At 35.7% G+C, this 26,586-nt stretch overlaps 1 protein-coding gene across 3 annotated transcripts in view; it reads right to left on the reverse strand.

The window, feature by feature from the left end:
- LOC110442897 (protein Wnt-10a-like) overlaps nt 1-26,586 on the reverse strand; it is a 50,485-nt gene that overhangs the window by 19,427 nt on the left and 4,472 nt on the right. For 2 of the 3 annotated variants that reach the window (XM_021486760.1, XM_021486758.1), the window contains exons 2-3: nt 11,565-11,647; nt 9,445-9,899 (exon numbers count right to left, since the gene is read on the reverse strand). In XM_021486760.1, the coding sequence (XP_021342435.1) occupies nt 9,445-9,665 (221 nt within the window). In that variant the 5' untranslated portion in view covers nt 9,666-9,899; nt 11,565-11,647. Of the gene's footprint in view, nt 1-9,444; nt 9,900-10,357; nt 10,575-11,564; nt 11,648-26,586 lie in introns of those variants that run through there. The other variant, XM_021486759.1, reaches the window with a different exon arrangement.

Here is a 26,586-nt window from a genome sequence, read left to right on the forward strand (position 1 = left end):
CATTAGTTTCTGTTTATATATTTTCTTGTGGTGTGGTATATCGTTAGTTTCTGTTTATATATTTTCTTGTGGTGTGGTATATCGTTAGTTTCTGTTTATATATTTTCTTGTGGTGTGGTATATCGTTAGTTTCTGTTTATATATGATCTTGTGGTGTGGTGTATCGTTAGTTTATGTTTATATATGTTCTTGTTGTGTGGTGTATCGTTGGTTTCTGTTTATATATGTTCTTGTGGTGTGGTGTATCGTTAGTTTCTGTTTATATATGTTCCTGTCAATTTAGAGGTACAATTATCTCCTTTTGATTTTATCATTTTTGGTCTTATTTTTAAATTGTTTCTATAATCTTTATTCAAAGGAAGCTACACACGCTGTGTTATTTCAAAGGTGTGGCGTATTGAATCACACGCTCATTCTGAGATGTTGAAAAAAAGAAAATTAGTAGATTTAAGTCCCATTTCAAATATATATATATATATATATAAAGTGAACGAAGAATCCCAAATTCTACTTCCGTCGTGTCTTAAACAAGCCCAGCACCGTGTTTAGTTTCCTGAAGTCGCTTTCTGTTAGGAAAACTCCAACAAACAGTGTCTTTTTTGTAGATTATCAAAATCCCCGACGCCATGTTTTAAGACAGCTTTTTATCTAAATATTCTGAGGCTTAGTGTTCGCCTACAACATCTTATTTATCACGTGATTGATCAAAGATTGGCGAAAAACGGAAGTGAATTGTAAATGAAGAAAGATCGCCCTTAAAGAACGTTTATCTTTCATAAGGGATAGTCAATCTTTAACACTGAGTTGAATTACAAAATATGAATATTATCAATTACAATATTTTAATAACTCCCCGTATAATTGAAAATGCATCCATCCGCACCTTTTGGAATTCTCAGCGTGTGGGTCGCGGAAGTAGGCTGGTAGCTTTGATACACTCACGGCATGGCACGCGGGGAGTAGTTTATTACATGTATTATCATTTTATATTCAGAACATATGTGTTAATATCTCCCCTTGTATAAACAGTTGTTACTGAGGTCAGTCAGGACGTTATGATCCTGTATTTTCAAGACCAGTGTCTTATAATACTACACTTGACGATACTGCTTATGCTGCCCAGATATTTAAATAGCATATGTTACGTCCTGGCCATTATTGAAAATGGCTATTTTAGTAAAACATCATGTATATGTCATTGCAATATGAAAATCAGTAAATGTACCATGTACTTTATTTTCCAAACAAAATCCAAAATCAGTCAACACAACATTGCAAAGCCTGGAACAGAGGTAACAGCACAAAATAGGAAAATCAGTCTGAATTTCATTCATTTACCAAAAGAATAGCAATATTGATGGTGTGGTTATAAGTCAAAGGTTGTTATGTCCCATGAAGTAAGAAACGAATTACAATTTGAAACTGTCCTGGCGAATCACTGCATAAACACGTGCTTCTCGTGCGTGAAAAGGTATCACAATATTCACTCTACACAATAAACTATAACTTGTACTTATACTGGCGTACCCAAAACGGGACACTTGTGGGGAAAAGGCCAACGAAATTGGCATAATATTCAAAGATGTATTTTTATGAATCCAAATTTTACTATGTGATATTTTTGTGTTAGTATACTGTATATCGGCTACACGAAAACCGTACATTATTTTGATGAACTCTATAAAGAACGACTTTACTACCTATAAAAACAATACAGACACAATTTCTGTTAATACCAGAGATTATTTATTAAATTTTGGTGTCCATGTTTCAAGACACCTAACTACCACACACCACTTCCATTTTGTGAGAGACTGTTCTTTTGTGAGGAGAATAATTCGCGAATTTTTGCCTTTATTGCATAATAATGCTGTAGATAATTGATATCAAAATATATATCATATTCTCTCGATCTCGAATTCAATTATTTGCGAAGAAAACCTACAAGTACAGTTCGCGAAATAAAGTACACCCGAAAAGAAGGTAATTTACAGTATTAGTAGAAATGCTTATTTTTGTCAATTAAAACTGTAAACTATTTCAAATAAATGGATTTGGGTAGTCACTTTCTTCGTCTGTTATCTTTCGTGTTAAGATAACTTGAAATAAAAGTTGTAAAACGACCTGAAGCTACAACGAATGTTCAATGTTATTTTTTAGAATTGATTCAGCAGTATGTTAAATTCCCACAAAGACATGAATCGTGTGAGATTAGGAGGCTACAGGTGTGTTATCCATCCTACCTGGGACTACATGCTTGTATTACTCTCTGATTACATTAAGGGTAAATACATCAGGATCAGACATATAGACGACTAATTGAGGAGTTAAGAAGGATAACGAATAGCCCGAAGCAACATGCAAACTTGATGAAAATAAAACCGGACGGGAATTCTAAAAAGAAAACGAAAATATCAATATTTACTTTTATTCCATCGTAAGGTTTCCTGCCCAATTCAAGTTATAAGCAGTCGGTAAAAGTATACTTTCATGTTCAGAGTTTTAAAGAATATTTTGGACTGATACCTTTAACGCTATAACACAGACATATCATTTGTCATTTCTTTATTACCTTTGACAATAGATATATCTATATACTGTACGAAGCGTCTGTAATACCATTTCTGGTAGGTAAAATGATACTACCTGGTGAATAATATGTCTACGGAGACAACTTGAAACCTCGTGTGCAGAGTTAAAGAAAGAAAATATTTGCTGTATACCATGGCAAAATCGTTTGAGTCGGCTCATGTTTACCCCCTGCCTGTTTCAGTTTTTGTGTTCTGCTTAGTGGACCCACTAAACTTAATCATCCCTCACCAAGGCGACCGGAGTTCGATTCCTAAATAGATTTTTTTTTCAGATACTCCGGTTTCTTCTTCATGTTAAGAACCCAAAGTGTGCATTCGGACAAAAAAAGTGATAAATAAATGTGGAGAAAACTTGTTTCGCAATTGTTGTATAATACAATTTACTGCGAGGCTCCGTATATACGTCTAAAGTTGTTAAATAGCTAAGACTTTAAACATTTCACATATCATACCTAGTGTATCTAGATGTCAATCAATTAGCCAACCCAAACAAATATATGACATAACGAACACTAACTGCTATTATATTCAATATGAGTTTTACAAGTTAGACACTACAGTCCCAACGTGGAATTCAAGACAGGGACTATTTTACTTGATAGCACAAGGGGTTGTGGACATCACGACAACGGCAGCGACAACATAAGGTTGTATTGTGTTTGATTTACAGTACTATATAGTCTCACTAGAGATCCCCGACGTGGTGTGGTCTTAGATGCTTACTTCAGGTGTTATCAGATGTTACATTGCAGACTCCCACGTCAAACAGTTGTTTATTATCTATGGAATGTGGACGGCATTAATCCAGAATGGCTTCATAATTGGAAGTACATGGTATGGAATTAAAGTCATCCTTATGGTACAATAATACACCAGTACTGTGTACATAGGTGTATGAGTGCAATGTGTGATGTGTGCACAATGTATGTTATATTTCAGCATTACACTGTGTTGATATGTTCATAGGAATTTCAAGTCGGCATGTTATATATATTGTTTAGAGGAGAGAAACGTGGCTAGGAGATGTGATACATAGTCAAGTGGAATTTGCGGTTTAAGAAAAAGTGATAGATGGTCTAGATGATGTGATATACGGGTTAAAGGTTGTGGTATATGGTCTAGGTGATGTGATATACGGGTTAAAGGTTGTGGTATATGGTCTAGATGATGTGATATACGGGTTAAAGGTTGTGATATATGGTCTAGATGCTGTGACATACGGGTTAAAGGTTGTGGTATATGGTCTAGATGATGTGATATATGGTTTAAATGGAGTGGTATGTGGCCTTGATGATGTGATATATGGTTTAAATATAGTGGTGTGTGGTCTTGATGATGTGGGATATGGTCAAGGGATTGCTCAATGATCAACGGTCATGTGATATGGATGCCGTCAATGGTCGTCTCTGGCTATCGAAAGGGCAGTACGGTATGACAAATGTTTAAAGGGATGTGGACAAGTATTTTATGATGTGCTAACATTTCTTTGGAAATCAAAATGTTCTAGAGGTTTTAATAGTTTCTGTGACATGAACAAATGGTTGCAACAAAGTGCATGCGATAGTTAGTATCAACAAAGTGCATGCGATAGTTAGTATACGCGAATGAGGATATGTTTTTGTTAATATTTACAAACACAAAACACATTATACAGCTTCATCAAAGATAGGTTTGAATTTTCCAGTTTTATGACATTGCCATAGGAATTTGTTACACTACTTCGTATAAACACAATTATAATTTAATAGCTCTAAGAAAAATTGGGATCCATACAATGTTAAAACCCAGGAGAGTCTAGCCAATATCATCTTACCAATCCCTAAAGTTATAGGAATACTTCTAATTCGAATTGACACCGACTCGACGTATGATTCTAAAATAGAAATGTAATCGTGTATCTGAATCAGTAAGAGCGAGATGTTTTAATTATAGACCGTTTATATTTAGTTGTAGTTTTACTACTAAGTAGAGTAAATGTGTAACGTGCCTCCATCTAAACAGAAGCGAGGACGATCATATCAGCCGAGAGGTCGATGTTCATCAATAACACCACATACGTAGATTTAGTGTAAGTTTTGTATAACGGGTTGTTGACGCGGGCTGAAATTTTCCGTATTTTGACCCAAATTAGAAAAATAAATCTACACGGATTATAATTCGCGATCTAGACACGTGATGGAACTAAATATTCGTGGGGATTTGACACCGAGGCATGACACTCGACATACAACGGGTTGTCAAATGGATAGGTTTTATTACAGCATAGTGTGCAACAACAAATAAGTGTATTTTGCTAAACAAATAATAAACAAATCTATTAGGTGTGTGATATAATCTATTATGAAACATCATCACTTTTTATGCTTATGAATCATCACAACCACATGCGCTCTATTTCATGAAGATATTACGGTTATGTAGTTTATTATCGTGGCTCATTTTTACGCTTGTCATATCGTTATGATGATCACATCTACACGATCAATTAATTGACCCGTAAAATCGTGAAAATATCATCTCCGCAGAAACATCTTGCTATACGGTAATATACATATATCATGGCTCTGACGTCGAACATACACATACGTTTTGTTGTGTGATATGAAGGTCGATGGTTCTGATTATGATCGTTATCATACCTTGTGATTTTGTTGACAATACTCGAGTTCTCGGTGTGAGAACGTGACATTGCTGGGATTTGACCTAGATTTACAGAGGAGATGTCGTCAATGAAGCAGAAGACAATTACCCTTCAGGAACGCCTGGTCTTATTCTCTTTATAAGGTTTCAAGAGTCTCCGTGTAAATCTCTCCTTTGTGAATATTTTATCCTAGTTTTGAAATATGAGTTTGTGACACTTCGGTATCCTCTTGTGTTCGTATACTATAAACCGGTACAGATGCTTCACTGAACGTGTTTGTCCCTCATGCGATTTTTGTGTACTATTAGTTGTCACCTCATTTTCTGCTGTTGTTTTTTTGTGTCAAGCTTGATTCCGAAGTTTTATTTTTAATTATTCTGATACAATCTATATAACTGGATAAATAACAGCAACTCGTACATTGGAACGGAACCAACAAATAATTTGACGTAAGCGGTATATCGGAATTGGAATATCGCAGTTTCTGAGGATAGCAGTATACTATTGTCTTATTACAAGTTTATATACCTCATTATACCAGTACAAATATACCAATGTCGCTTGTCCCTGTGTGGTGATATAGTACTTGTCCCTGTGTGGTGATATAGTACTTGTCCCTGTGTGGTGATATAGTACTTGTCCCTGTGTGGTGATATAGTACTTGTCCCTGTGTGGTGATATAGTACTTGTCCCTGTGTGGTGATATAGTACTTGTCCCTGTGTGGTGATATAGTACTTGTCCCTGTGTGGTGATATAGTACTTGTCCCTGTGTGGTGATATAGTACTTGTCCCTGTGTGGTGATATAGTACTTGTCCCTGTGTGGTGATATAGTACTTGTCCCTCTGTGGTGATATAGTACATACTCCCTTTTTGTGTTGACATCGTGGTTTATTGAATTTTGCTCCTTTTTATTTCTTTAATAAGCTTATACCAATAAAAACAATCTTCATATTTGTAATTGAAAAAGAATGTAGGAGAGATTTTGCAATATTGATATTGACGTTCAAATAATTACTAGAAATAAAGAGAACTAAAACACATGTATGAACTTTTTTTTTGTAGATGCAGAAAGCCAACGAAGTGGACTATGTCGCACCATATGGCCATTTCGTCCTTTTAGAACGCATCAGTAATACCGAAGGTAGCAAATAAATGAATAGATAAATAGTCCCGACACATAACTGATACTTAAACAAGTATTTCATGTAAGTTAATTCCAGCTTCACGGCTATGGCAAACCTCGGCGACTGACAGTCCACCAACAGAGTCACTTTGTTGCGTAAAATATTCACTAGGAATGCGAAGAAACGAAGAAGCTTTCTTGAGAATGAAAAAAAATATGAACACTATGCAAACTAAAAATAATAAATTCTTACATCTATATATATTAACGTGATAAACGATGTCTTACATCTAGATATATTAACGTGATAAACGATGCCTTACATCTCTATATATTGACGTCTTAATTACATCTATATATATTAACATCTTAATTACATCTATATATATTGACGTCTTACATCTATATGTATTAACGTGATAAAAGATGTCTTACATCTAGATATATTAACGTGATAAACGATGTCTTACATCTATATATATTAACGTGATAAACGATGTCCTACATCTATATATATTAACGTCTTAATTACATCTATATATATCAACTTCTTACATCTATATATATTAACTACTTACATCTATATATATTAACTACTTACATCTATATATATTAATGTCTTACATCTATAAATATTAACCTTTTACATCTATATATATTAACGTCTTACGTCTATATATATTAACTTCTTACATCTATATATATTGACGTCTTACATCTATATATATTAACGTCTTACATCTATATATATTAACGTCTTACATCTATATATATTAACTTCTTACATCTATATATATTAACTTCTTACATCTATATATATTAACTTCTTACATCTATATATATTAACGTCTTACATCTATATATATTAACGTCTTACATCTATATATATTAACTTCTTACATCTATATATATTAACTTCTTACATCTATATATATTAACTTCTTACATCTATATATATTAACGTCTTACATCTATATATATTAACGTCTTACATCTATATATATTAACTTCTTACATCTATATATATTAACTTCTTACATCTATATATATTAACTTCTTACATCTATATATATTAACGTCTTACATCTATATATATTAACGTCTTACATCTATATATATTAACCTCTTACATCTATATATATTAACTTCTTACATCTATATATATATTAACCTCTTACATCTATATATATTAACTTCTTACATCTGTATATATTAACTTCTTACATCTATATATATTAACTTCTTACATCTATATATATTAACCTCTTACATCTGTATATATTAACGTCTTACATCTATATATATTAACTTCTTACATCTATATATATTAACTTTTAACATCTACATATATTAACTTCTTACATCTATATATATTAACCTCTTACATCTGTATATATTAACGTCTTACATCTATATATATTAACTTTTAACATCTATATATATTAACTTTTAACATCTACATATATTAACTTCTTACATCTATATATATTAACCTCTTACATCTATATATATTAACCTCTTACATCTATATATATTAACTTCTTACATCTATATATATTAACTTCTTACATCTATATATATTAACGTGATAAACGATGTTATCATTCAAGAAGCCAGTACAACCATATCACGCTATGAACAGTCTGTAAAATTACCCGGCACAAAAAAAAGGCCTAATATTTTGTTACAGTGAAATGTATACCTATCAGTGTTTGAAAATTAATCATTTATCAATATATTCTACGGTGTTTTGAAACCATATATGGTATAATTTGATGCTTTGTTGTGATGTGGCGCATTTGTTATTTCATCACAAGAAACAGGCACTTGTTAAAGTTACTGTTGTTTTTTACGGCGTTCATGTTACGTATGTAATACGTATTAACTCTGGGTGAATCAGAATAAAGACTGTGCTACATACGCGTAGTGTTACCTGAATTTTCTACATCATCAAACAAGTAATCAAGCTCGATCATTGTTCAGTTGAGAGACATGCTTCTTCATATTTATATAAACAGATGCGAAATGACACAGGTATCTTTTTTTTTTTTACTTAAATGACAATGTTTAATTTTGATATAGTCTTTACTCGTCGAGCCGTTTCGGGGCATTTGAAATGTGTTTCGTTGTAGAATAAAACCTTTTAAATTCGATTTCAACCAGAGTGTCATGGAACGAACAAATCATGGTTTGGTTAATCCGATAGCGTACCAACTGTTTACACTCAGAAAGTCCACCTAGAAAAGGAAGGAGGAAGGAGGTATACCAAACCCACTGTTCTCAAAATTCCATATGAAGTATCATTAATATTATCTGCTGAATCATACATACGATTTTTCACTTACTGAATACGATCATTTGAATTGCAGATTTTAACACTTTTTTCTTTTTTAATTATAAACAAATAATTGATTTGCAATGCATATTTGTTTATCTTAAAGTTAACGGAAATTCGTCTTTGTCAGGGTTCCTTCGTTTCTATACGTAGGTACAATGGGAAAATATGTGTATTACATTTATACATAGTTATTTAATCAACGTTTTCGTCTGAGTCTTTCAGTGTACATAACGCATGTTTAGTCAAAAGGTACGCCTTTTATATGCGTTACCATTATGCCCATACGTTTGATTGTATTATTGTAATTTATTTTGATATTATGTCTCCTTGTTACACTGTACATTGTGTAACTGACTTAGAAATAAAGTCTTGAAATATTTGTACGCTTTGAACCCGAAATGATTGTCTGAAATTGTCGCAACAGGTCCACCGGAGTTAACACAATCAAAGACAACACGGGATACTGTCGAACCCGTACGGACACCTATCTCGTGTGTTGGAAAGTTGAATATACACCAACAGAAGTTAAACTCCCCAATCACAAGCAGTTTAAAAAAAATGTTATTATGAATGGATACGAAATATACGTATCAAACCAAATGTTCTCAAAATTCCGTAATCAGAATAATTAGAATACTGATAAATATAACTACGTACCAGGGAATACTCAAAGATAACCAAATAAATATATATTAAAGGATAACACAATAAATTTCAATTTATGGCAAATGAGCAACAAGGATACTTACCAGGAATATTGAATGAACAGCAGCAATATAAGTGTTAGTGTCCTTCCCGTACTGGAATGATAGTTTGATCTGGTCACGCCCCTGTGGCCACAGTGGTCAGTTGTCCGATCTTGACCCTCAGGATCTATATTGCTACAGTGCATTGTCTTACACCTGTAACAGATGTCTGGAGCTGGTACCTCCATCACTTCACCACTGTTGATACTCTCCACTCGTCTCATCAACCCACTAACTGGCGCATAAATTATATAAGACTAGTAAGGCAACACTTCCTTCTGTCCGAAATTTCCGTAACTGGTCACGTACAATGATTGGTATTCCTTCACAGTTGGGATCGTATATAACAAGCTGTTAATGCCCGAATAATTCAGAAGTAAAGCATAGTCACATTACGTAACATTTCTACGAGTTTCCACGCTGATCTCAATTTTCACCAATGTCATTCTCTCCCACATCTGCAAAATAAACACTGAATAAGATTAAATCTTACACTTCTTTTCAATTTATGTTCATAAAAAATGTCAAAAATGAAAAAGAAGGAATTTTAAATAAAATGTGTTAATATGATACATATCAACCAACGTTATCAAAAGGTGTCATATATTTATTGGTTTATCACAGGGTATACGGGTTACGTAACCTTGTGATGTAATCAATCGATACGATTGAATCCATGTAAACATTCATATACGCATACTTCCAAGTGAATTATACAACCAGCTTCTTCATAACAACTATCCATTACAGAATGACGAGATCCTGTAACCCCATATGGTACATAAACCATGTAAACCCATTGAATCGAATACATATTACACGTGGTAAAATCAGAAATGCGTGCTTGTAAATCATTGTGAAAACCAAACAAACAAACAATCTATTGTAAACAAGCCGATATGCTGCCAGTACTTACCTATATGTGTGCTAACGCTCGGGCATCTCGGTGGAAACACATGATACTAATATAACCCATTATAATGCAATGAGAACCGCGTGTAGCATGTAACTAGCGTATTACACAATCTAAATTTCACAAATTAAAGAATACGTGTCTGTGAGATTTATTTCATTTTCTTACGACGCAGCCAAACTCTGCTGATTCCGTTCCAAGTGGAATGAATGTACAAACTTCACTGTCTCTAGGTTTCCGTATTATAAATCCAATAATATATATATATACTTCTATATATATCTATATATAAATACTAAAAGTGTAGCATACAGTCTTCAGTTCAAACGCTAGCGAAAGTGTTCCAACATACCGTTTTTTTCTTCTATTCTTGATATTAAAGACCCATATATCTTATCCAATTTGTTTGAAATGCGAATGTAAGTATTTGCCAAGCGAACGCGCTGAGAGTACATCCATAAAGTGGTATAGTTCACCACTATGTGGCCTTGTCCGGGAACAGCACGTGAAGCTATGCCCCTCCAAATCGGTTTTTAAATCTGTTTGTCATAGTTTGTAACCTAGCCGGCTCAGTTAGCGTAGTAACACCCACGTTTTGTGTTCGGGGATGGGTAGTTTAGGGGGTGTGGTCAGTCCTGAACAACGCTATAACGTGTGAAGCCTGTCATTGTATATATGTTAACACTGTGACTTACTAGTCATATTCTACCTCAGCACCATACATATGGCAGACACTTAGATTCATATATACAATTCCCCCTTCATTCAGCCGACTGTGAACACAGACTGAAAGCCGTATCGACCGACACCGGGGGAATCTAAGCTAAACAACCAATCGAGTATCAAAGGAGAAGTACGTTATCTCGGTGGTCTGTCCCGTTAGTATTGATATCACATACACTCTGCGATACCTTCTACCCTAATGACTTTGTATACAAAAGGAGAAAATCTTCGGCATGTTTTATCTCACAAGTGTCCCATACAAGGGCGTCTCGATATAATTCATCTGTACGGTTGATTCCTCATCATTTAGATCTGAATCATGATAACTGAGTCAGTCTCTTTCTACCCCAAACTAATCTAATTAACGCGGAGCGGTTTAAATGCACCTAGTTACTGCCCTTGACTGGAGCTCTTTCATTAATTAAAGTAATATGGTTTGAATTAGTTCTATCTAGCACGTCAGAGAAGTGTTACTTTGATAGCTTACCTCTAATGATGTAAAGGTGGACCAACCATACATCACCTCACAATCTCCTATCAATCATACAAGTCAATGTATCCGGAGGCTGTCTGCATAAAGAAAAGTCAACAACTTAGATCCGGAATTGAAGGTTAAATGATTGAAAATACACGTGTGCATAATAAAGGTTTGATATCTAAGAATAATATTATCACATGTCACCGCAACACTTGTCACAGTGAAACACGTCAAAACAATACTTGTCATAGTGATACACGTCATAGTAACGATACATGTCACAGTAATACTTGTCACAGTGATACTTGTCACAGTGATACATGTCACAGTAATACTTGTCACAGTAATACTTGTTATAGTGACACACGTCACAGTGATACTTGTCACAGTGATACATGTCACAGTAATACACGTCACAGTAATACATGGCACAGTAATACTTGTCATAGTGATACTTGTCACAGTGATACTTGTCACAGTAATACTTGTCATAGTGATACACGTCACAGTGGTACATGTCACAGTGATACATGTCACAGTAATACACGTCACAGTAATACACGTCACAGTAATACTTGTCATAGTGACAAACGTCACAGTGATACATGTATCATTGACACATGTCACAATGATACATGTCACAGTAATACACGTCACAGTAATACACGTCACAGTAATACTTGTCACAGTGATACATGTCACAGTGATACACGTCACACAGTAATACACGTCACAGTGATACACGTCACAGTGATACACGTCACAGTAATACTTGTCATAGTTATACACGTCACAGTAATACTTGTCACAGTGATACACGTCACAGTAATACACGTCACAGTAATACGTGTCACAGTAATACTTGTCACAGTGATACATGTCACAGTAATACTTGTCACAGTGATATAGGTCAAAACAATAGTTGTCACAGTGATACATGTAACAGAATACTTGTCAGAGTGATACATGTCACAGTAATACTTGTCACAGTGATATACGTCAAAACAATATTTGTCACAGTGATACACGTCACAGTAATACTTGTCACAGTAATACTTGTTATAGTGACACACGTCACAGTGATACTTGTCACAGTGATACATGTCACAGTAATCCTTGTCACAGTGATACTTGTCACAGTAATACATGCCACAGTGATACATGTCACAGTAATACTTGTCACAGTAATACTTGTCACAGTGATCCTTGTCACAGTGGTATACGTCAAAACAATACTGGTCACAGTGATACATGTCACAGTAATACTTGTCACAGTGATATAGGTCAAAACAATAGTTGTCACAGTGATACATGTAACAGAATACTTGTCAGAGTGATACATGTCAAAGTAATACTTGTCACAGTGATATACGTCAAAACAATATTTGTCACAGTGATACACGTCACAGTAACACTTGTCACAGTAATACTTGTCACAGTGATACTTGTCACAGTAATACTTGTCACAGTGATCCTTGTCACAGTGGTATACGTCAAAACAATACTTGTCACAGTGATACACGTCACAGTAATACTTGTCACAGTATTACTTGTCACAGTGATACTTGTCACAGTAAAACATGTAACAGTGATACATGTCACAGTAATACTTGTCAGAGTGATACATGTCACAGTAATACTTGTCAGAGTGATACTTGTCACAGTAATACTTGTCATAGTGATACACGTCACAGTGATACACCTCACAGTAATACTTGTCACAGTGATATACGTCAAAACAATACTTGTCACAGTGATACATGTCACAGTAACACTTGTCACAGTGATACTTGTCACAGTAATACTTGTCACAGTAATACATGTCACAGTGATACTTGTCACAGTAATACATGTCAGAGTGATACATGTCACAGTAATACACGTCACAGTAATACTTTTCACAGTGATTCATGTCACAGTAATACATGTCACAGTGATACATGTAACAGTAATACTTGTCACAGTAATACTTGTTATAGTGACACACGTCACAGTGATACTTGTCACAGTGATACATGTCACAGTAACACTTGTCACAGTGATACTTGTCACAGTAAAACATGTAACAGTGATACATGTCACAGTAATACTTGTCACAGTGATACATGTCACAGTAATACTTGTCAGAGTGATACTTGTCACAGTAATACATGTCAGAGTGATACATGTCACAGTAATACACGTCACAGTAATACATGTCACAGTAATACTTGTCACAGTAATACTTGTCACAGTGATACTTGTCACAGTGGTATACGTCAAAACAATACTTGTCACAGTGATACATGTCACAGTAATACTTGTCACAGTGATACTTGTCACAGTAATACTTGTCACAGTAATACACGTAATAACAATACCTGTCACATTTATACTTGTTACAACCATAGTTGTCACAGTGATACACGTAACAACAATACTTGTCACAGTGATATATGTCACAGTGATACGTTTCAAAGGGAAACACGTCCCAGCAATACTTGTCTTACAATACTTGTTACTCAATATATGCATAACCTTGTTTGTCACAACAATTCTTGTCATAGAATACGTGTCATATTACATTTAATACAATACTTGACACTTGTAATATCCATATACATTAATCAATGCAAGTGTCTCTCTTTCAAAATCGTATAAACGATTTAAAATCTGTCACTTAAAAGTTTGTTGTTACAGAATAAACGATGTTCTCCCAATTCACACTCCAGATTACATGTACCACTGTTACCTTGTATCTACGATCTACTACGGGCTTGATGCAGCTGATATGTCACCAGTGTAACAATGTCTGGGTGCTACCCTACCATTCTAATGCGAACATAAAGAATTTGCATAACTGAAAAACAGTTTTACAGTTGATTGTGAAAAATAAGGGCAGTACCATTCGCTGACACTTCGGCGACTTTAAAAGTCAGCGTGCACTTGTGACCTTGTACAGTGTCTGTGTATATGTTAGGGGCCTAACAACAGGTGAAATGACCCGGTTTTACTTTCCAAACCTATCGGCCCTACATATCTAGGGCATCTATTGTTGTTGTGGAAGAATGAACAAGTGAAAGAGAAAACAGACGATACGGACAAGACGAAAGATACTTAAACGTATAAATAACCATCATAAACTGTCACAAAAACCAGATGCTCTAAAACGATGGGCGCCATCTTTAACTTATAATTCTGTATTGACCCCCAAAGAGACCAAAAGGTCAAGAATGGTAAGCGTCATGTTTACTTTATAACTCTAGATACACCCTTAATCAAACAAAATGTTACAGAAATTTAAACGTCATCTTTTCCTTATAATTCGTCAAAAACCCTCAAACAAAACAAATGCTCAAGAAGGATAAGAGTCACCATTACCCTGTACTGGTCATTAAACGTTAGACTAACCAAGCGTTCTGGAAGGGTAAGCGTATAGCTCGTCATTTTGTCTCCCGTCAAGTCAAAAAGGTGTGTCATCAACGAGTCATAAACATCGTGTTTTAAGTAATTTGTTTGTTTGTTTGTTTGTTGGGTGTTAAGCGAGTTTTTAGTGGGAGTAAACCAAGGTCCATTTTTGAATTAAAGTTCATAATGACGACGGCCCATTTTTTCACATTATGTTTTAATTCATGAAGAGACGATTATCTATAGGCGTCGTAAATAATGCTTAAACCTTAGTTATAGGCCTTTTTGGAATATGTATACATCCACAATGAAAATGGTTTAAATCAAGCATTATTTCGTGTTGTTTGGAAAATATTTTTCATGAATTTTCATAATTCTTGTCTGTGTGAGCGAAAGGCTTATTTGCGAGTATAAAAAATAAGTAATAAAGAAGGAAGTTAATGAATGCTTTAATGCCTCTAATTGGGGTTAATATAAGTCTATTAACATGGCTGGGTTTTATTAACCTCCTAGTTGGTTTCATGAGTAACACTCGTAAACTCTGTACTGAAACGTTGGCTATCTAATGAGTTCCAGAGACTAGGAAGCAAGTTTACCATCGCCTACATACAGTTTAAAGCATAAATGTCCAGCGTGAACTCAGCAAAATTTCCCTCTGCTACTTGTGGCCAAATCAAACTTTCTGTAATACTGAACGTTAGAGGATTATTTGTTCGATCTTTGTGTTGACAAAACTGTTTGCAGTATAACAAAAAAGGTTCCTTTACGTTTCTTTGCTTTGACAAAATGGTATCTTATCAGTATTTCAGTTTATGTAGAATTAATAAGGAAGGAAAGAACATTTACTGATTGTTGTAAGACAGAAATCGGTTCTGTCATTGTATTAGAGGACACTGATGAACCAGACCGATGTGTATCTTATGTTTCACAGCAGTATAGCGAGGACTGCTGTCAGAGTAATAAAGTCATCGCCTACTCTTACATAAGGAACACGAATGAGAAGTAGACACGTTAATAACCCAGCTTACTCTCCTCCCATTGTACCTTACCATTAAGGCAATAATATCAAACTTTATTGTAAGTATTACCTGTTTATATAAAATACAGAATCAAAAAGACAAAGTCGAACAGTATTCTAGTACAACACATAATAATAAATTTCGGATGAAAGTACCCGTTTCTCGCGACTGTTTTATATCAAGATTCAATATCTACATTTTCTACAAAGCTTATAGATGCCGAAGCATTTTTTAACCAGCGGACATTTTAGAATCGAATGCGGATATGTGTTCCCCTAGCGTTCCCCACCGAACAATGCCCGAGACTAATGGCCTGGTAAGATACCTATTGTGTTTCTTCTTCTCACAATAAGACTTCGCTATCATCAGTCCAACACAACATGACAACTGTTAGTACTCTTACATAGTTTTAAGCTCTGTACTGTAATTAGATCATGACTCTTTTGAAAGCAGTATTTCTAAATAGTATGTTCTCTTCTGAAGTTGAATAACGCATTTTTCTGCTGTTGTAAATAGAACATTGTGTTCAAAGATAATTCGTATCACAATGCGGGTGCTTTTTATAAAGAATAGCAGAGCTGAGTAAAATACGTACTGAGAACAAACTTTTGAATATCTTGTCCATAATCTCAAAAATATAGGTGAGATAATTCATAATAAATTTAATGAAGGACATGGATGTCGAACTTCTTTTGGAAAAAGACAAAGCTGCCCAGAGTTCCATTTATTTCTCAAGGTCAGTATCACATGGGCCGCACGGAATAACCCAGAATCCGACAGACTCGGGAGATTATACTGCCCATCAATCGCGCAATACGTAGACACTATTGAAGCAGTAGCATCAGTAGACGCTCACAATAGGAGACTAAGGACTGCGGACCCTTCACACAGGACGGAACACATGTTAACACACAATCAGGTTGTCGCTGTTATACGCGGCAAAGTGTTTGTACACAATTACAAAAAACACACAAAGACGGTTTCGATTGCACTGCTGAAGTGCAAGGTTGTTTAACAGATTTTGAATAAACATTAGTATGACATAATACATGCGCTATGTTTGATTAGATTAACTGATATTTCTGGTAACCCTTCCCTATTTCCTTTGATGTCTGTTATTAGTGATATGCAATCCGGATGTTTGGGAACTTATAACTGATATTTTCGAGTAGTACCACTGAGCTGTGAGATTGTCCCAGAAATGTTTGTTGAATTGATTTTAACAAAACTGTTTGTGAAGTCTTGATTTTGTACAGTGACAATTAACAAAAACATCATAAGGACCAAACAGTTCGACGTTAACAATTTCCAGGGAAAAAGGGTGTTTGTAACATAGAATGAACATACAGAGTAGAAATGTACATAAAAAAGACCTTTGGAGTTGTCAAATTTCCAAATAAAATTGGTTCGACCATCATTATCGCCATCATGATGTCATCAGAAATAAGTTTTACCTGTTTGACATGAGAGTCGGTGCTAATTATGATATTTTAAATGCCTTCTGGTTTTGTTGTCACTACCTCGGTTCTCGCTATGAGAACGTAACATTATCTGGATTTGACCTTGATTTGACCTTGATTTGACCTTGATTTACATGGCGCCTGTCGTCTACGAAACAGAAGACTCCTACCCTCCCACAATATTTTGTCTTACTTTCCATTTTTCTTGTAATTATTAATTGCCTCTATGGAAGTTTTACTTTGTTCATCGTTTGCCGTAGTTCTTTGTTCGATTTTGATTTCATATAACGCGTTTCTTGATACTTTGGTATTGTAATAAAAATGAAATATATGCGAAGACAAATTAAAAGTAGAACCGTTTCCATCTAGATAAAAAAAATAGGCTTACATAGAAATAACCGTGTAGCATGCCTTAAACCACAGTAACAATTGAAGCATAGTACCGCCAAAATATATATAATGATTATTTTACTGACTCTTCCTTAATGATAGCGTTTCTGTCGAAGTCTCTTACAGACAGCAAAAGTATTAACACAGGCGATATCTATCCTGATTAGCACCAGGTTGATTATTTGCGAACAATGTAAAATGATTCATAAATACTATCTATGTACGCAGTAAACGTATAGCGGTTTTTTCAGTAATTAGTCTTTGGCAAATACTGATCGAAGACCAGGTAATAGATGCTCTAATTGGGTACACACTATCCGTCTGGGCCTGAATGATAACAAAGCGGAAAGGAGACACAGCTTCTAAAATATGAAAAGAAAAAGCCGTTATTTCAATAACCAAAATAAAATGTTCCTTTCCCTTTGATATTAATAAGATACAAAATTACATATTTCCGATGTATAATTTCTATTGAAACAAAGCCTTACCGATAATGTTAGCCATGTTGGTTTTCGATCGACCTGAAATTGACCTTTGAGGTTTAAACTTTCTTTACTGATAGAACCAGACTTCCACGTACCGGGTAAGCATGAGGAGGAAGTAGGACTAGATATGGTACCAGTTTAATCTGATCCCCAAGCCCAACTATCTTATCATGGCATCAGCTATAGCGGTACAAAGTCTTCTTTGTCTTACTAGCTTCCTTTCCGACATTAGACACTGGTTAGGGTGTGCAAATAAACAAAGTCTCCTGTATGTTTGACTATCACCTGTATTAGGGTATCGCGTTTAAGCGTCTGTCTTGTCAGACCTGGTGATTGGAAACAATCTGTATTTTATTACATAGACTCTTTTTTCGAAAATTGATTTCAAATGCATTATATATAGAAAATGTGTGTTCCTTCATTTACATTTATATTCTACATATTCCTTAACGCTAAACAGCGCAAGGGCACAATCTGAAAATGTTAAATAGCCTTACTACATATTACGCCTGGTTTCTCAGCATCAAATAATTGATATTTAACAATACATATACGACAAACGGTAAAAAAAAATCGGTTTTATAGTTATGAAAAGAACAAATGAAGTTTTTACTTGAATACAAAACGATCGCCAAATCTAATCAGATACATATACACGTATCATGTATCACTAGTATCTAAAACGAACGATTTCACATTGGTCAAAACACTATCAAACTTCAGGAAGGCACCACGAAAAGTGATATTCAATTTATCTTTTAGAAAATCATTACTTTCTCTTCATGACCTGTTGCGACCCATGCTGATCTTTGACAAAAGCCTCTATCCCAAGCCAGTGGAGAACGAGGCACTGCCGTCGGTAGATTAATTCTGATTTATCGCGTTGTAACACGAGATTTGGATACAATCAAAGATGGCGATCGTTAGGTTGCTACCTCGTGCGTATCTTGGCCTGTTCTTTTGTGGGGTCTTTCGGATCAATACCCGGTAACCCTTTGATGTGGCAAGGTCTAGTAAGATGGCAAATCATATAATTATGGGAAAATCCAACCAGAAACAACTAATTCTTTAAACCATTTTGATACGCAAAGTAAACAATTAGGATATCACCTCATCTTTTCTTCTTCATACAAGGGTAATGGAATGGGTCGCGTTAAAGCAGAGTAATAGTCCCGATATCATCCCCTTACTAGTACTAAATCACTACTAACTATGAGAAGGGTGAGCTCATGGGATCCCCAGGAAATCCTAGCTGTCCTCAGGGGTGGACTAACATCTAATTATATGACTTAATATATTTCTCCCTGACCTAGGGTGCTTTCCTAATGAGCCATTTACCAGCATATCCGACGTTAAGAAAGGGATTGCCGTTTGCATAATTAATTTGTAAAACGGGTTGGTTTGTAACACTGTGTCAAGTGCACCATCAAGATATCGTTTGATGATTTTTTTTCACTGCAGTTGGCCAGCTCATCGTGCATTCTTTACAAACTAGTCACAGATTTACAGCGATTAAAAGAAAATGTCACCACATAGTTTGGCATTGTTAATCTACAAAATTCATTGATACGCGTGTTTGTAACGAGAGTCATGCATTGCTTGATCGTAGTTGCAAGAAATAATTCAATTGCTCTTTTTAAACGACAAACGATTGGGAAGAAAAGTAAATCACAACATCAACAGTTTCTTTGTAGGTAAAAATAAATGACTGTAAATTTCCCTTATGATCCAATTTTTTAAATTGGTAAACTTAATTTAACATACCCGGTCTTCCATGAAAAAATCAAGAATTCATATTTTAGAATATAAAATCATTTCTTTATTTACGAGATAACAAACTATTTTAAAAACGGTATTTGCCTTATTCATGTCACGTCATGCACTTATTATATTTTCTTGTCAGAGGAAACATTTCTCTATCACCGATTTTTTAAATTGATTTGTGTTGTCCTGGAATGGCAGGCTGGACTTGGCGTTAGGTATGCCACGTCTTCGATTAAGATCGGGAGATGAAGAATCTCATAGTAATGTTTGGATATCAAATTGATACTTGAATAAGATTTTACTGTACTTTCAATGTGCTATCATTAAATAATAAGAAATATACTGACCACATCTAACCAATTTAGCCTTCTGAGCTTGGAAGCTACAGACTCCTCTACATCAGGCGTTCTTCTCGGTCTTTACTTAAAACATGGACAACAAGGACAGCTTACTACAAAGCTGTACGAGCGGGACGATAATAAGTCTACGATCGTAAATTTTCTTTGTCTTGATAGTAACATCCCAGCTTCACCAACCTATGGTATTTCATGTGTCGCAGTTAATTCGGTATTCAAACGCTTGCCACTAATATCTTGATTGCCGTGAAAGATTTCGACTGCTGACGGAAAAATAACTTATAACAAAATGTCTTCAAAGACGCAACTGGATGAAGATTTTAGACGGGTTTTACGATCTTTTATAATGTTCATGCGTGTGCCTTATTTTTTGTGTTTTCCCTACATTTGTTCTCGCGGACGTGATTGTACTTGGATTGACCTAGTTGACATAGCGAGTGACGTCAGCGAAGAAGACGTTAACACTTCCGTTACACCTGGTCTTATTTTCCTTGAGTTTCAAGGATCTCCCTATACACATTTTTTTGTTTGTTAATATTTTGCCCTTGTTTTATAAGATTTGAGTTTAAAATGCGGTTTTGTATGCAAAGACGTTACAAACTTTAATTTATTAAAGTTTTAAGATTTTTTTCGCGATTTTGCGGGAAGGTTCTGTTTCGCCAGTATTTCATTCGGCGGCTAATTAATGAACATGATAATAAGTTGGGTATATTGTTATTGTTTAATCCGTTTGATTTTCGATCATTGAAACACGTTGAAATACAAAGTGACATGTAACTGAAGTACAACAACGTAAAATGTAGAGCACCAATTCGCACATAGGTAAGAAATCTGTGGAATTCCACACGGCAGCTGTGAAGACGGTGGCAGGGAACCTGAGTAATAAACATACAGTAAAACTTACTGCAAGTATATAATGACAGAAACATAACTTTACCCAGTTAAAGCAAGTTGTATTGTTCGACAGCTCAAACACTATTCTCCTTGGCCTAACATCGGCCCACCCCTGTCAGTGTTAACTAGCTTTCAGTTCTATAAGGGGTAGTTACCGAGACTCGAAACCTATAATTTACTGTAGACGCGAGGTTTGTCCTACAATTCTTTGGAGTGACATCACAGATACGTTTAGGTGTACTGGTGGTAGGGTCTACAGTAATTACGGACAATTCAAGCGGCTATTGTCGTATTCATTCACAAAGTTAAATCAAAACATAAAGGAATGTTTGTTGTTGTAAAGTTGACATTAGTTTTTGTCATGATTGGACTCAATTAGGCTCAGCGATGTTACACTCTCTCGTAGATATTCCATCCCAAGCCTTTCTCTCATGTGTGGTCCCCATGTCCGTACATTCCAGTCAACTCACTGGTATAATTTGTCACAAGATGTATTTAAGTACAAATTTATAAACGATTTATTTCACATGTGATACTGAACCTACACCTATAAATATATGTTGTATACTAAAATATATTTTGTAACTTGATATTGTTGCAAAATGTTCTGTTATTCTATGTAAATAATAGCATTATCGACTAGATATGTCATTTAACCTGAAAGCAGATTTACATCAATTACTCTATTCTAGTTTACTGTTGGTTTAAATGGCATATAAATCAGGAACATGAAATGATAATTAAAGTAAGTACAAATGAACATCTGCTTATCAAGATCATTGTAGATTGGGGTAGAATTTCATTTTCAAATGTAATTATCTGTAATGGATTTGACCCTCTTATGATGTAAGCTAAGCCATGTTACAGCAATTATGGCAATGAATGAAAATAGCAAAGTTGTAGCGACCCACGTTTACTCACTGTAAGCGAATGTGAGTAAAACAGGAGGTCTTTAGTCCATTTACATTGCTTAGACTGTTATTAAGTGGTTGATTTAACTAAACAAGTTAAAGGAAAACTGACACAGAGTATCACACCCTAATATAAATCTTAAAATAAATGTGCATCATCTGAAATGAATTCGATCTAGCACCTATTTCCTGGCTGGCACTAGGCACAGACTTCCCCACTGTCAAATTAAACTGTTCTTCCAAACCATACATCGACGACTTTTTATTGAGTAAACCTCTTGAAAAATGGAATACAAAAGATTATCAGTAAATTGAGATGCTAAGTGTTCAATATTGGTTTTAAAACCACGAGGTCATTGGCTCAGCGATAACCATTTTGTATGTACAAAAACTGAACAAATATTTTACTAAAATTAATTTAAACTTCAAAAACTAAATTGTGAATGGTTGCGCCTCTTGTATTAAACAAGATATCCTCCCCTTCAATCGGTAAAGTAATTCAATAAAGTCCCTATTCAACCCCTTTCCTAAGAAATAACACTTCACTCTCCTCTAATTGGAGGTAAAATAATGTTAAACAACCTTCGACGATCTCAAGCCTTTATGATATGGATGTATCTATGCTATAGTTGTAAAGTCGTTCCTTCTATCAACCGACTTGGGAATATTTATTTAAGACTTGTTAAGTACAGGCGGAGAGAAGGGTAGAATTTCACTAGTTTTTTATTGATCAGGCACATCCCATATAAGATGAAAAGCTTTCTGAACATCACCTACTTACACATGGTTTGTATATATCAAATACGGAATACTTATGACACGATTTATTTACCTATATTATTCATTAGACGTTACCGTCTATTTCAGTTGACTTTAACAACAATAAGAACATTGATACCAGGTGATTTACTCCTATCTTTCTTCTAGTTAATGTCATACCCAGATAATACCTTGCCCTGTACCCAGATAATACCTTGCCCTGTACCCAGAAACTACCTTGCCCTGTACCCAGATACTACCTTGCCCTGTACCAAGATACTAACTTGCCCTGTACTCAGATACTACATTGCCCTGTACTCAGATAATACCTTGCCCTGTACCGAGATAATACCTTGCCCTGTACCCAGATACTACCTTGCCCTGTACCCAGATACTACCTTGCCCTGTACTCAGATACTGCCTTGCCCTGTACCCAGAAACTACCTTGCCCTGTACCCAGATACTACCTTGTCCTGTACCCAGATACTACCTTGCCCTGTACTCAGATAATACTTTGCCCTGTACCCAGATACTACCTTGTCCTGTACCCAGATACTACCTTGCCCTGTACCCAGATACTACCTTGCCCTGTACCCGATGAAACATCGCAGCTTTTATATGTTCAAGGTCAATGAGCGCAGTGATTATAATTACGTTAATATCATTAAATAATGAAAACTGATTTAAATGATTTTAGCCAAGAACCTTTTTACATTTTGTAAAAATAAGCGAAACCTGTAACATACTACAAATGTTATCATAGTATTGGAGGTAAAGTTCATATGGTTTGAAAATTGGAATTCTTGAGTTATATATTATAATAAGATTTTTTTGTAAAAGTTGACAAAAGCAATGTGGAAATTCACATACACGTGTGATTGAACAAAGGGCATTGATGTTATGGTTACCTGTATAATTATAAACAAATGTATAATTTGTCTTTTATACACTGGCAAAAATGTCATATAGAAATCAGCAATGTTAATTAAAATGGAAACAATCAGTCCCATAGAAAACGTAGTAAGAGGGTCCTTACAGATAGACTCCAATTCGAAAGTAATCGTTTTCGAACTGAATGATTCCAAAGTTAGCAGCCAATGATTGAATGAGTAAAGGAAAGTGTTCAGACCTTGACCTAATGGTTCCATGGTTACCATTATCGAATGGTCCAAAACAAGGGGTCTAGGCCTTGACCTTATGGTTCCATGGTTATCATTATCGAATGGTCCAAAACAAGGGGTCTAGACCTTGACCTAATAGTTCCAATGTTACCGTATTCGAATGGTCCCAAACAAGGGGTCTAGACCTTGACCTAATGGTTCCAACGTTACCGTTATCAAATTGTCTTAAACAAGGGGTCTAGACCTTGACCTAATGGTTCCTATGTTACCGTTATCGAATGTTCCCAAACAAGGGGGCTAGACCTTGACCTAATGGTCCCAACGTTACCGTTATCAAATTGTCTTAAACAAGGGGGCTAGACCTTGACCTAATGGTGCCAACGTTACCGTTATCAAATTGTCTTAAACAAGGGGGCTAGACCTTGACCTAATGGTTCGAATGTTACCGTTATCGAATGGACCTAAACAAGGGGTCTAGACCTTCACCTAATGGTTCCAACGTTACCGTTATCAAATTGTCTTAAACAAGGGGGCTAGGCCTTGACCTAATGGTTCGTAGGTTACCGTTATCTAATGGTCCTAAACAAGGGGACTAGACCTTGACCTAATGGTGCCAATGTTACCGTTATCGAGTGGTCCTAAACAAGGGGTCTATACTTTGCCCCAATGGTTCCATGGTTACCATTATCGAATTGTCCGGAACAAGGGGTCTAGAGCTTGACCTAATGGTTCCAATATCACCGTTATCGAATGGTCCTTAACAAGGGGGCTAGACCTTGACCTAATGGTGCCAATGTTACCGTTATCGAACGGTCCCAAACAAGGGGTCTAGACCTTAACCTTATGGTTTCATGGTTCCCGTTATCGAATGGTCCTTAACAAGGGGTCTAGACCTTCACCTAATGGTTCCAACGTTGCCGTTATCAAATTGTCTTAAACAAGGGGTCTAGGCCTTGACCTTATGGTTTCATGGTTCCCGTTATCGAATGGTCCTAAACAAGGGATCTATACCTTGACCTAATGGTTCAAATATTACCGTTATCGAATGGTCCTAAACAAGGTGTCTAGACCTTGACCTAATGGTGCCAATGTTACCGTTATCGAACGGTCCCAAACAAGGGGTCTAGACCTTAACCTTATGGTTTCATGGTTCCCGTTATCGAATGGTCCTAAACAAGGGGTCTAGACCTTGACCTAATGGTTCGTATGTTACCGTTATCGAATGGTCCTAAACAAGGGGTCTAGACCTTGACCTAATGGTTCCAATGTTACCGTTATCGAATGGTCCTAAACAAGGGGTCTATACCTTGACCTAATGGTTCCATGGTTACCATTATCGAATTGTCCGAAACAAGGGGTCTAGACCTTGACCAAATGGTTCCAATGTTACCGTTATCAAATGGTCCTAAACAAGGGGTCTAGACCTTGACCTAATGGTTGCAATGTTACCGTTATCGAATGGTCCTAAACAAGGGGTCTAGACCTTGACCTAATGGTTCCAATATCACCGTTATCGAATGGTCCTAAACAAGGGGTCTAGACCCTGACCTAATGGTTCCAATGTTACCGTTATCGAATGGTCCTAAACAAGGGGTCTAGACCTTGACCTAATGGTTCCAACTGGCCAAACAGCATCATCCTAGGACTTTTGGTTAGTGAAAAGATGTTGCTTAAAGGTTTTAAACATATTTGACCCCTGTGACCTTGAAAATGGGTGAAGGTGATTTGTTTGAACAAACTTGGTAGCCCTTCATCCAAGCATGATACTGGCAAAATATCATCACCCTTAGCCTTTTAGTTACTGAGAAGAAGTTGTTGAAAGGTATTTAACATAGTTGATCCCTGTGACCTTGAAAATAGATGAAGGTCATTCATTTGAACAAACTAGGTAGCCCTTTATCCCATCATGCTACTGGCCAAATATCATTAGCCTAGGCGTCTTAGTTATTCAGACGAAGTTGTATAAATATTTGTTAAGACAATTGACCCCTGTGACCTTGAAAATAAACGAAGGTCATTTATTTGAACAAACTTGGTAGCCCTTTATCCCAGCATGCTACTAGCAAAAAAATCATCACTCTGGGCATTTTGGTTATTCAGAAGAAGTTGTTTAAATTTTTTAACATATTTGACCCCTGTTACCTTGAAAATAGGTGAAGGTCATTTATTTGAACACATTTGGTAGCCCTTTATCCTAGTTTGCTTCTGGCCAAATATCATCACCCTAGGCCTTTTGGTTATTAAGAAGAAGTTGTTTAAAGTAAAATATTGACGACGGACGACGGACGACGAACGACGGACGGACGGACGACGGTCGCTGCAGCATGGCATAAGCTCACTTGGCCCTTTGGGCCAGGTGAACTAATAACCCAATATGGTAAGTACATCACAGTCAACAGTAAGGGAGATATGACACTGCCAGTAACCCTATCGTTACCCGTCTTTGGCAGTTGTCAAACCATCAACTACAAGAGCTATGAGAGGC

The sequence above is a fragment of the Mizuhopecten yessoensis genome, unplaced genomic scaffold, assembly GCF_002113885.1.
Source record: "Mizuhopecten yessoensis strain PY_sf001 unplaced genomic scaffold, ASM211388v2 scaffold716309, whole genome shotgun sequence".
Taxonomy (NCBI): domain Eukaryota; kingdom Metazoa; phylum Mollusca; class Bivalvia; order Pectinida; family Pectinidae; genus Mizuhopecten; species Mizuhopecten yessoensis.